A 13,297-nucleotide genomic window follows, 5' to 3' on the forward strand; every position below is an offset into this window, starting at 1 on the left:
ATTTTGAACTGTGAATCATGCAAAGCTAGTCTGGTTGAGTCCAGAGCTTGAAAGTTCACAGCTCCAGCTCCAACTATAATTTCTTTCTCTTAACTTTATAGTTGATGCACTAAGAAAAAATTACATCAACTCTTCCAATAACTCTAGGACTGTCTTCAAAATGTATGATTATACACTTAAATGTTCACGTGTTCCTGCTCTGGAATGCCAAGGACTTCACTTCCCTTACGTGGTCGAATCAGTAAATGTAATCCAGACAACAGCTGCGTTTTCTTAAACCCTCTGACTCGCTGACAGGAATTCGGATCATCTTTGTATTTAATGGGGAGTTTCTCCTTTAAGTGAGACCATTTTGGGGGATTTCATGGGAGCTCATCAGGGTTGTACTATGTGACTCGACAGACTTGGCATCCCATCATCTGAGGGCACCTTCATGAAATGTTTCAATTTACAGAGGGTGCATGGCAGGGGTGACGGCGCTTCATTACACCACACTGTAACCCGCGAGCCGAGCCTCAGGGTCATCTGTTGATCCGATCGCTTCGTTCTGACTGTTCATCTACCCGCCGGCGACCCTCGCCGCAGGCCTACTGCTAATCGACTCTCTGATTGATCGCCACCTCATAACAAAGCAAACCAAACTGCAGCGATTTTCCATCAGTCAGTCAATTGCCGATGTGGATGGGTCATGCTCTTTTTCTTTGTGAAACAAAGCGGCAGGATGTCGTTCACAGAGCGGGCGTCACCAACATTGTTAAGAGGAATAAGAGGCTCAGAGCTTTGGAGTCTTTTTCTTGACTTGAATTGATGGTTTGACAGTCGATTATGTGCTGAGGGGTTTGAGAAGCCTCGTGCTTTTTAAACCTGTAATTTGGGAAATGCAAGAGTGTCACTGAGGAAACCACTTCACTGTTTTTTTGTTCTATGAAAACACCGTAAAATGGCTTTATTCACTAAAAGTAGCATCCAGCCAATAAAATATTCACTCATCTCGCTTTGGATCTGCTGTCCCTTTTGTTGGCGACATTTCTTTTGTGCCTTTTATTGTTTCTTGCTGTTGATGTTTATTTGAAAGATTTTAATTTTTATTTCCCCAATTTAAAACAAGTATGCAGTCAATATTGGTGACGGTATTTATGTCACCTCTGTTATTGTGATGTCTTTCCTACAAAAAAAATTTTTTTTTAGTATACGTGAAAAAAAGAGAATGGTGTTCTCAAGTTAAGTTAAAAAAAAACCCAAACAATAACCTGCACAACAAAACGAGACATCATTTACTCATACTGTGGTCGTGTTAAAATATTCACCATCATAAGAAAAAAATCCAACCTAAGATTTAAAACAAAATCCTATACTAGCAAGTGCAGGAAGTCTTAAGAAATTCTCCTTTGTGGTGTGTATGCAAGTGCAACGCATTCCATGAAATAAATGAAAAAGACCTGCAGAACACAAGCGCGAAGACTATAAAGAGAGCAAAATTAATTTGGTTGTTCCAACTCTCATTCTCCAAATCTCTCTAATTAAATGCCCGAGTGGTGAACGCTCATTTGTATCCACAAAAAGTGCAGCCAATATTCCTCCAGCACCCACGACTCTGTCCTTTAGCAAAAGAAAACAGATGAAATCCAGAGTCAGAGATAATGGCTTCACAAAACATTTCATCAGAGTGCGTCTCGGATTGGTCAGGTGAAAATGACCTCAGTGTGAAAAGAAATCTCAAGGTTGTTTAGAAAAGCGTCAAAAAGCAAAAGAAAATCGAGGAAGACGAATCTTTTTGTCTCTAACGAACTGCTGATAAGCAGCCCTCAGGAGATGGTGAAAAAACAGAAATCACAGATTCTTTGACTCCAGTGAATCTGTCACTGAGTCCACTTACAGGGCTGAAAAAAAGAGGCTCACAGTGAATCTTTAAAGTATTAGGAGGACTCATTGTTTAAAATCAATTGAAAAAGCATAGTGTGTACAGGCTGAGCTTGTTCACGCCCTTAAAAATGGCTCCACCACTTTTCCAGTCACCCCACCTCTGCAGGAGTGGAAGTAGATGCTTTAGCCCCGTCCAGCTTTTAAAATGTTACACAACTATATAGTTATAAAGTATAATTAAGTTTTCAATAGTAAGCCTTTTTAGGGAAACTGTCCCCTTTCAGGATGTCATGCTAGTCCTCCATGTATGTTTGTCTGCTCGTCTGTACAATTACACCCGAACCTCAAAGCTGAGCTTCGTGAAGCTTGGAGAAGAAGCCGATAATGTCTGGTGCAGAAGGAGGTGCAGTTTTTACTCTGAGAGAGGAAACCACGTCTCTAAGGCTACTTTCAGTAAAACGATACAGGCTGTGTGTGATCATCATCATAAGAAGTTTCAGTTTATTAGTCGTGTAAATATTCTGGCTGTAGAAGCTGATTTAGTAGTGAAAAGTATATTTTGCTGAGGAACGTAAAAGAGACGAGCATAAGAATCAGTAAATAAGTGTAATGTACTGTGTCATTTGTTCCCAGTGAAGAAGAAGCTCAAGAAGCAGCGATAGTCGTCGCCGGTCAGGCTTATGCTTATTAACGGCGTAGAGGTTGAACTGGCAGCACAAAGTCAGACTTTCTCCTTACTTTGCAAATGTGTCTTCTGCTTAGCTTTGGAAACTGAACATATATCTAAGTTCGTGTGAGACACGCCTTTATTCTTTAATTCCGCAGCATTAATCCGCTCAGAACAACAACAGAGTCACGTCATCCACGCTGCTCTGCAGCTCTGAGCCTCTCTTCAAAAAAGGAAAATGCTGTCTGATTAACTCTGGTCATTTCTGCAGATTTATTTATTTTTCTATTCCATTAAAAGCATGAAATAGCAGAATCACTACAATTTCCTGGTCATCTTTTATTGTTTGACTTTTAAATTGTGTATCCAGCAAGGCCATGTTTTACCAGCCCACCGCCTCAATCTGCTTGTTTTATATCCAAGCAGTTTTCTTCTGTTGTATTTTCTTCTTTCTTCTGTCATCTTTCTTTCTTGATTTTGTGAAAATGAACTTGCTAAAATATCTGTGTGCAATAGGAGCGTTTTTCTAAAAACACAAGCTGAACTTCATCTGTGATGCTGCTGTTGCTCAAACTCAAACTTTCATGTAAGAACTGAGGTTTAGACTCCGGTGGTGCCACACTTTGAACGGCAGGTGGATGACTGGTGTTCTGCTATTTCATCACGCGGTCCTGCTGCCACTGTCACATCAGCCGATCGTCACAGAGTGCATTCAACTTTCACAACCCATTGCTTGTTTTTCTGATCACCACATGAAACAGTTACCACAGCACCTTGGAAATGGGACTTTCCATTTTATACTGATAATATCATTTGCAACCAGAACCTGCACATTAGTGATCAGAGGATGGAGATATAGCCATAGTAAGGCCCACTGGTCTTTGGCCGAAGCAGGGTTAGGGCTTCCACAGCTCCAGTTCAAGAACTCCAATTAGCTGAGGTGAAGCCTAGCAGCCGCCTGTGTCACCATTTACCTGTCAGTCAAAAAGGCCACGCCCCTAATAATTCAAACTTTAAGCCTTAACTAAGTTGAAATAATTTGACTTTAAAAATATCATCCTCATAGAAAAAAAATTTGGAACAGGCTGTAAATGTGTTTATTATGTAAATCTGAACATTTTAACATGATTCACCTTTGGAGCCTCGAGTGGCCACTGGAGGAACTGCGGCTGTTGGTACTTGAACGTTGGCTACACTTTAAGTCCCAGAAGTTGCCGATTATGGCTATGCTGACTTCAAAGGAGCTTTGTGTAGTTTGTGTGGTGTCACTGATACCAAATTTCAACCTTAATTTCAACAGACAAACTCTAGTTGCAATTTTTTTTGTTTTCATTCTCATATAATTTAAGAAACACCGAGGGACAAAATGTTGCCCGGTGCTTTTCACGTTCCACAGATAAAACCCTGTGACTTTTTGGTCCATTCAGTAGACTACCTATGAGTTTCAGTGGTTTCAGTAAATGTAAACACGATTTGCAGTTTTTCGTGCAGGTTCACAATCACAATCGAAGAGTTATTCATGAAGACGCTGACCTCCATCTGCAGCTGTTCTACAGTCACTGAGAACAAACTGTACACGTAACCACATGCAAATCCATCAGGAAGGCATTTGATTGGTCCCAAATTTATTCTAGAGTTGCACAAAGAGCCCAAACATCCAGGCAGAGTCATAAAGAACTAAGTTCAGACAAAATACTGTGTGAAAGTATACTCAGGAGAACTGGTGCTCTTTAAAAGGCAAGGGGTGGTCACAGCATTGAGATCCTCTCTCTGTACTGCAGTATGCAGGAAGTTTACTGATTAATTACAGCTGTTCATGGCATTCATTTATAACAACTCTCACTTTAAATCTTTTGAGCTTTTATATAATACTATGTGTGTGTGTGTGAGTGTGTGTGTTTGACTCACGCCATGACAATGACGCTGAAGTCGAGCCAGTTCCAGGGGTCCCTCAGGAAGGTGAACGGTCCCACACAGAAACCTCTGGCCAGGATCTTAATGAGAGACTCAAACGTGTAGATACCTGTGAAGGTGTACCTGAATGAGGGATGATAACGTTTATCAGTATTGGAGGGGAAGGGAGTCATGTTGCGATGAAACAAAATGAAAAGGATAGAAAAGAAACAGCAAAAATAAAAGAAAGGATCACAAAAAGAGAAAAAAGAGGAAGGATGAGGGCACAGAACTGGACAGTAACAAGGTAAAGGAAGAAAATACGACAAATGCTTGTCCAGACGAAGAGCAGGGCAGAAAGAAAGAGAAAGTTACGGATGTGGAAGAAGTGAAGGACAAAGAAAGACAAAATGAAGAAAAGAAAGAAAGCCGGATGAGTGGAAGAGAGAGCTAGAATAAATATTCATAAAACTCTCCACCACACATCCTTCACTTATTTATTTTGTCCCCAGAAACAAGTTTGACCCGACTCATGACAATTCAACCGTACAAAGACAGGCAGGAGCGCAGAGTCTGTCACGTTAGGCCTGACCGAGTAGCTGCAGCAGCAGCAGCCTCCACAGCTGGAAGCCAGCGATGAACTACTGTACATTAAAGGGTCTGTTCACCAAAAATATGCATTTTTCCAATGATCCCTGAATGTGCTGCAAAGGTAGCTTTAGTTTAAAAAACTGTCCTATTGAAATAAATGGAATTCAGTCCCAAAGCATCAAAGACGTGCTTTTACTTTTCAATTCAGCAGCACCTTAAGTGCACTTTGAACATTAACAGCATATTAGTTTAACTCATTCACTGCCAGCCATTGGCAGTGAATGAGTTAAACCCATTGACTCATTCACTGCCATTGACGGCTATAGACGTCAATGGCAGTGAATGAGTTAAGGGTCTGCGACTGACACAAACAACACACTAAAATTTGCAAACCATTTACCTCGAATTACTTTGCAATAGCTACTATGACTTGAAAGAAATGCATATCCAGTAATATCATTGATTAAATGTAAATTTACATAAATCACCTGTGGCTGATGAAGAAGACAGAAAAGATCCCAGGTGTACTTACTCCAGGTATTTGGCCCAGTACTCCGGCTCGGACATGGCCATGAAGCAACAGTTTGTCAGGATGGTGCACATGATGAACAAGCTGAATAACGTGAACAGGTTAAGGACTGAGAAGATTTCCCATCAGACAATAAACACTTTACATTTGAATCAGAGTTCAGTACAAAGCCCACACTGTGTGGAGAAATCAAGACTAGTGGCATCAAATGTGGGAGTGACTCCTGCTACTATATCTGGGTCCTGCTGTCTTCTTACGTAGCCTGTTGTACATTATAGAGGGATTCCCAACAAGAAGTAGAAGTACTCCAAGTTTTCAATATAACTTTAGCTTCGAGCTACACCTGTAAAAGTGGAAACGGTCCCATAATCCCATAATTTACTATAGTTGCTCCTGGTATACTGCTATATACACCAGCATGATACTGTATTAAACCCAACTGCTTTGCCTGGGAAAAAATGTCTGGTTACTTGTCACAGATGATTTAGTTTGTTTCCTGTGTGTGTCCTTCAGAAGGAATGGTAGCTGATCAAAAGAAGCACTCGGGAGTATCTTTTGGAGAGAAAACATACCAAACACAACTATCTAGACAACATGGAAGTGGTTTGTTTGGCAGAGACTGGCAACCAGGAGAGTGAGCAGCACAGCCAACAAAGCTGAGGAGAGAAGCTGAATTATCAAGCGTATTATGTTAAAAAAAAATCTAAAAGAGCAGATTGTACAACCTGAAATATTTTTGTCTGTGTTTTAAACTTTATGTTAAATAAGTCATTTAGATACTCATGATAAAGAATCAGATATTTTAATCCAGGTGAACAGATCAACCATCAGCTCCTCCCAGGTGTTTCAACCTTGATATGTGACTTTAATAAGGCCCCAGTCACCCAGGCCTAGTGACCAGTCACCAACTCCCTACCAGCACCCAGTCCCCAACTGTTTGGCAGCTGGTTGCTGAAGGTTGCTTGTCATCAGGTGAAATTGTTCACAAAAGCAACCAGACCCCAGTCACCCATCACATGGACTCTTCACCCTCCTGCCCTCTGGGAGGCGCTACAGGAGCCTCCGGACTAAGACCACCAGGTACCGGAACAGCTTCTTCCCCACAGCTGTCAGACTCCTGAACTCTGCCTCCTGACATCTGACCCACGTTAACACATGGACTGAACATACACACACACACAATGGACAACTGTACCCTCAAACACACAATAATAACATGGACTGAACCACCACTCACAACCACCAGCACTTTATACAGCCTCTGTAGGAATTATCCACATATCTCAGTTATCTTAACTGCTCTACTGTCTAAATAATCATTCTGTACATACGATAATTTTTAATTCTACAACTGTTTATAACCTGCATAGTTCACATTTCTCTATAGCTTTTTATTTCATATTCTTTATAGTTTTTCATATTTATATCATGTTCATAGCCTGTACATACCTATAGTTATAGCATATTCATAACATACTTCATACCGTGTACATTATAACATACCATAATAGACCCATTTCTGTAATATACTCACATATCTATATTATTGCTAATATATATTGTAATATATCTATATCATGGCTAAAGCACTTCTGGATGGATGCAAACTGCATTTCGTTGTCTTGTACCTGTGACATGTGCAGTGACAATAAAGTTGAATTCTATTCTATTCTAAATGATAGTTCTTGAGTTTGTGTTACAAAGCTCTTGATAAACAGCCTGGATGGGATAAACAGTCAGATATTTTACCTGCAACAACCTTAAATTTGCAAATAGTCTTGTAAAGTTTGTTGGCTGGACAGAGGTCGAAATTTAGCACAGAGAACAAAAGAGAACTGCGAGAGAGTCAATTTAGTATACTTTTCTGTGATTTTCAGCTCCTAGTCAGTGCGGATAAAAGCAGCAGCTCAAATGTAAAATGGAAATGTCTTCAGTGTGACGCTGGTGATCAAGGAACCGAGGCTTTTATGACTTGTTCTCTCATTGTGAGTCTCTCTGGAGTGTGTCAGCTAAACGGCTGAAATGTAAGTGTAAAAATGTCTCTTTTTGCCACAACATGCTGAAGTGATTTTACATGTGCCTTTTTTTTAAATACCTTTCACTGATTTCCCATTAGGGCTTAAATAAAGATGAAGTGAACTGAAAGGCTGTGTCGAGTTAGCATGTGTGTTTCAGCGCTCCCCTCCAATGCCTGCCACATTCAATACAGCAAATTAATATGCCATTAACAGCGGCGATGGGAGGAAAGGCCCACTCTTGTCTAATCATCATGTAATGGGGAGCAGTAACTTTCCAAACTGTCAGAAGGCAACAGTACATGTTAAATATCAGCTTCACCTGCCACGTTCAACACGCCGCGCACGATGAGGTGGGAGAGACTTCATGAGACCTCACTCAGCTGTCAATCACAGCTATAAATGAATCATAATTATTGTAATTTGGCAGAAGGAACATACTCCCTGTGTGAAAGCGGCCCAAACTCCAGCTGAAACTTGTTTGAGCGGCGGGGTAATTGTTGATTGAGTGCCGGCTGTAATGATGTTGCTGGAGCGTTGTGGCAGGCGGCGAGATAATACTGTTACCAATTGACAAACAACACAAATGTCCCCTCACCGCCGCCGCCGCCGCCACAGAGCCAGAAGCTAATTATGGGGTAATGATAGACCTGCTGTTATGGACTTCCCAGGCCACCATACTGGTAATATCATTATACCTCCCACACCCACCACGGGATCTGTCTTCCTGTCTATAATCTACCCCGGTTTTATTTTTTCTCTCCCTCATTCCACATTTGTCCATCTCCGCCATTCTTCCCTCATTTTTTCTCTCCTTCAGTTGAGCTGTCCAGTTAAACATATGCCACTGCCTGTCCTAAAGGCTTTTATTTTGAAAGAGGGGCTAGGAAGAGGAAATTCCAAATGGATAAACTCCGAAGAGTTCCACAGCATGTCTTTTATTCTGACTTCATTCTGTCACCCCAACTGGTCACAGCAGATGGCCCCGCCCCTCCCTGAGCCTGGTTCTGCCGGAGGTCTCTTCCTGTTAAAAGGGAGTTTTTCCTTCCCACTGTCGCCAAAGTTCTGCTCATAGGGGGTCATATGATTGTTGGGTTTTTCTCTGTATGTATTATTGTAGGGTCAACCTTACAATATAAAGCACCTTGAGGGGACTGTTGTTGTGATTTAGCACTGTAAAAATACATTCTAATTGAATAGAAGAGAAAAGCAAAATGATCAACTGTCATGATTAAAACAAATCATTAAAAAAATGATGTTTAGGTTGCCTCAAAAGCTAATATAAAAAAATAAAGGTCCTAACTTTGGTCATAATATATAAGAACATATCAGAATATTGTTTTTATTGATTTGTTCTCCCAACGTTTTGATAATCATGAAATAAAGAAAATAATTATTCTGACTGATATGAATCACTTTTTCTTTCCAAAACGCAATTCTCCAAAATATAGGGTGAGGATTGGGTTACCAACTATGATGACTTGGACTTCAGAGGTTTAACAGACATGACTTTAAAGCTCACACAAATCCACAACAACAACTCAGCAACAACACACAACAAACACAAAGCTTATTGACTCACTTTGGTTCAACGTGAACACAATTAAAACACAACGGCACTGCAGCTGGTGGCTGCAGAGCAGCTCTGAGTCCCACAGCAATGCCTCATGGGATGCAAAAATCAAATGACTGTCCTCAGGAGCAAGGCCCCATGGGAAATAACACGGTTTGCCTTCAGAAAAACACAATCGCTGTATTCTAATATCACAGCGGTTCATGAGTGTATTTGTGTGTGTGTGTGTCCACCTCAAACAGCAGCTTGTCATAGTGGCGCCACTGTGGTTGGGCACAAATCCAGAACACACTTGATCACACACAAACACTTCTAAAGCACAAACACGTACTAAAACTCCACTTCAGCACCGCAGCTTGTACCCTTACATCGTGCACCTCCTCCACACAACACACACTAATTTTTATTTCATCTCTCAGAACAGCACGCACACACAACGTGGACATCAGCAGCGCCGCACCTCCATTGATGACCTCTTGAACCCACTTATTCCCCTGACAACAGCAGCGTGTCCGCCAGCTCAACGTCTCTCAACACCAGCAGCCGCCTCCCACGGTAAAAATAGACGGGTGTGAGGTGAGGATAAGGGGGGTGGGTTGAGTTTTGGGTGTGAAGTAATAGCTGTCATGTTGGCCTGGCGTCTGGGGCCTGAGGCGGACGCCAGCGTGGAGCTGGTGCACGGGCGACGGGCCAAAAACCCACAGCTATAGCCTCTAACTTCGAAAGTCAGTAAAGCGTCCTAAAGTACATCTAGATTCACATTTAATATCAGCCCCTGCACTCAACTAAACAATCTATCCACAATGGAAGCAGTTATCATCTGCAGTCTGAAATTAACTAGATAACTAGCTGAAAGTGCCTTAGAACTGCTACCCTCCTGATGTCCAGCAGGGGGCGAGTCATTTGGTATGGAAATCTATGAGAAAACGAGCCTGCTGCTCAACTTGATCTCTGACCTCAGTGAATGCTCTCCTGATGAATTTATGGTCTTAATCTGTAGTTGAAAGGCTTATTAAATAAAAAACAAATGTTTCATTTGTAAATTATGATGACATTTAGAGCAGAGAATGCTTAAAGATGGGAGCTTCCTTCAGAGTGTGCCATGTCCTCGGTGTGTCACTCAGTTCCTCTCGTTCATGGCATCAAATGGAAACCAGACAGGATATGACTCATTGTTGCAGTTTAACCCTGACCAACATAAAGCCCAGTTTGATCATACGTGGTACCAACCAGTAAAACCAGTAGGGAAAAAGCTGACTTTCGTGCATCGTTTAGAATTAAAGGTTCACATCTAATGACGGTATCTTAATTTCAAGGCGATGTTAATTTCATATTACATGTTTTTACAGTCCTCAGTGGAGCTGCAAAACCTTCACGTGTAGCTTTATTGTTGCTACCAGAAACCAGCATTAATAATTAATTAGATTGAAAATTTAAAGATATTCAATTCTTCAAAGCAGCTTTCACACTTTGAAAATCTTTCCAGTAGTTTGGATTACACACTTATAGGTGGAGCATGTTTTCCACTCTGGGTTTAAACTCAGATCTGTATAACTAACAGGCCAACATAAACTATACACAACCAAAGTTGGGATTTCTTTGTAACTAACACTAAGGATACATTTTCCTGATCACCTGCTGTTGTTCACTGTAAAGTCATTTAATGTGGTTTAGTTCCATTTTTATGCAAATTAATCATGTGTCTTTTATTTTAATAATCTAGCTATGCAAATATAGTCATAATAAAGTCATATAGCAGCCACACACAAAAAATACAACTTAGACTTTATCGTAACAGCAAACTGGGAAAGTTAAACTAAGACATCTTCACCATTCAGAGGCTGGATCGAGTGATTTGTGTGCTTAAAAAATGTTATCATAATTGCTGCCATAAACTTCCTGTCAGTAACTATGATTAATGAACCAATCATTTCTCTATGTGGAGAGCCAGCTGGTTTCTGTAGCGTCTATAGAAACAATGAAAGTGCCCCTTACATTGGGGAGGGGGTGGGGTCAACAATTGATCTGAAGTGACTCTTACCACCAAACCAGCCCCACCTACAGAACAACACCGTCACCCTTGACCCCTAACCGCAGAAGTCAAGCGTTCAGGCCTGAATCGTTCTCTTCGCCGCACATGAAGTCGCAGATTTGCCGAGTATATGCAGAACGATGACTCATCGCCTTTTTTCCCCAGGTTTTTGTAAACCAGTGCGTCTGCAGTTTGGAAACCACTGAACTCGAAACGTGCATTTGCTTTCATAACGACAGCCTCATGCTGACTCTGTTCCTCGAATGGCCTCTTGAGTGTGGCCGCAAAAATTAGTCAATACCACAATACAGTAGCGCCAAGTTGGAGCTTACAGATCCCAAAACTGAAGTGACTTAATTCTGCATTCTTGTTAATTGCCAGCAGGGGGCGACTCCTCACTTCCTGTAACCTCAAGGAAACTGTTTTCTTTTGATTTTAAGAGCTCAGTATTTGTAAACACAACATTGTGTTTTAGGCGGTTATTTTGTCAAAAAGGAAACAATATTCCATCAGCCAATGAGCATTCAGTGTTCAGTCTGCATTTCCAGTTCAAACACCAGGATGGTGACGGTGAAAACTCCTACCGGTAGCTTAAATTGTCCCAGAATACAGATGCTATGAAAGACGAATTTGTTTATTTTATTGGTTGCCTTAAAGTCTTTTTAAACACGCTCCAGTTTTTATGGAGGTTTTCTTGTTTGTCACATAATTTTGCTCAGCAATGGATCTGTGATGTAATGAATCTGTGTTACGGTTCTAGGTCATTTCATTCAGTTCCTTATGTTTTAGTATTCTTCTGTATTATGACTTCTGATTCTTTTGTTATCTTGTTTTGAATATTATATCCTATGTTTCAATTTATTCTGGTTTAGGGTTTTGTTCTTAGGTTTTGTGTCTTGTGCCCTCGTGTTTAGTGTAGATTTAGTTTGGTGTCAAGTCTGCGTCCTCGTGAATTGTTTCCTGTTTTATTGTGAAGGTCCGTGTCTTATGTCAGTGTATCCTCATTTATTTCCTCTACACGGCTCACCCCGTTAGCCGTGACAATCTGAATGTGAAATCTGAATTTGACCTGATGCAGCCACACTGATGTCACCCACTATAGTTTCTTAAGTCCTGTTGTGAATGCTGGAATTTTGTATTACTCATATTTCCCATCAATACGAGAGATGGGCGGGTCTGACTGAGAAATCAAGTGCTCATTGGCTGATCCCAGATAATCCTCTTTCCTGAACCTTAAAATAAAATTTATAAATATGGATTATTTTTTCCTTCAATATGACCCAAAATGAGCGACTGAGGTGACAAACTGAGCAGTTTACAGAGTTCAAGTCAGGGAAAGGCTTTTGTGTAGACTTTATAGTCTTTCTCCAACTGCAGGCATCGCCCCCTGGTGGCAACTGAAAGAATTCAGTTTTAAGACCCAGAAGCTCCATCTATCTTCCTGCTGAAAGCAGCTGAGCCAGAAGCTGACAGTGACGCTCGTCACATAAATGCCCCCTTTTCAGAGTCACTTAGACCTTTTCCTCATGACAGCTTGTAACAAAATCAGGATCAGCTGGGTGTGCACACTCCACAGAGCATGAATGGATGGTAACTGCTCAATTACAACAGGCAGAGCACCTGTGTGGAAACACCTGCATTCATTGTGGGGGGTTTTTTAAATTCATTAATTTATTCAGATTTTCCTTTAATTTGTCACATGTATATATACGATATGTATATTTCTGATTTTTTCACCACTTCTTAATTTTTAAATCCAGACTACACTCCGGCTTGCCTACAGGTGTTAAGAAACCACAACAAGCAAACATATTAAGAGCTCCTGACAGGCTATAAGTCAAAGGTCAAAGGTCGACACTCCTCCAGGAACAAACTCAGAGATTTGGTCAGCAGAGAGATTATAGTCACAATATTTCTGTGTGTGTGTGTCCCTGTAATGCCTGTATATTCACCTGTGTGCATGTGTGTGCATGTGTGCCACCTTGATGAAGGCTGTGCAGTATTTACTGGCCATGTTTACGGCTCACCAGACAGCTCAGGATGATACCTGGCTCAGAAATACGACCGACAGTACGAGCCCTCTGATTCTGTCTCTCTCTCTCTCTCTCGCTCACACACACACACACACACACAC

General features: G+C 41.1%; 1 protein-coding gene across 1 annotated transcript in view; it reads right to left on the reverse strand.

Annotated features, from left to right (window-relative positions):
- Window positions 1–13,297, reverse strand: part of LOC102206834 (sodium channel protein type 5 subunit alpha-like) — a 261,018-nt gene that overhangs the window by 183,309 nt on the left and 64,412 nt on the right. The window contains exons 5-6 of the mRNA XM_013915747.1: window positions 5,547–5,636; window positions 4,439–4,567 (exon numbers count right to left, since the gene is read on the reverse strand). Of these exons, the coding sequence (XP_013771201.1) occupies window positions 4,439–4,567; window positions 5,547–5,636 (219 nt within the window). The remainder of the gene's footprint in view (window positions 1–4,438; window positions 4,568–5,546; window positions 5,637–13,297) is intronic.

Source organism: Pundamilia nyererei, unplaced genomic scaffold, assembly GCF_000239375.1.
Source record: "Pundamilia nyererei isolate P.nyererei 1_Seehausen unplaced genomic scaffold, PunNye1.0 scaffold00357, whole genome shotgun sequence".
NCBI classification, from domain to species: Eukaryota; Metazoa; Chordata; class Actinopteri; order Cichliformes; family Cichlidae; genus Pundamilia; species Pundamilia nyererei.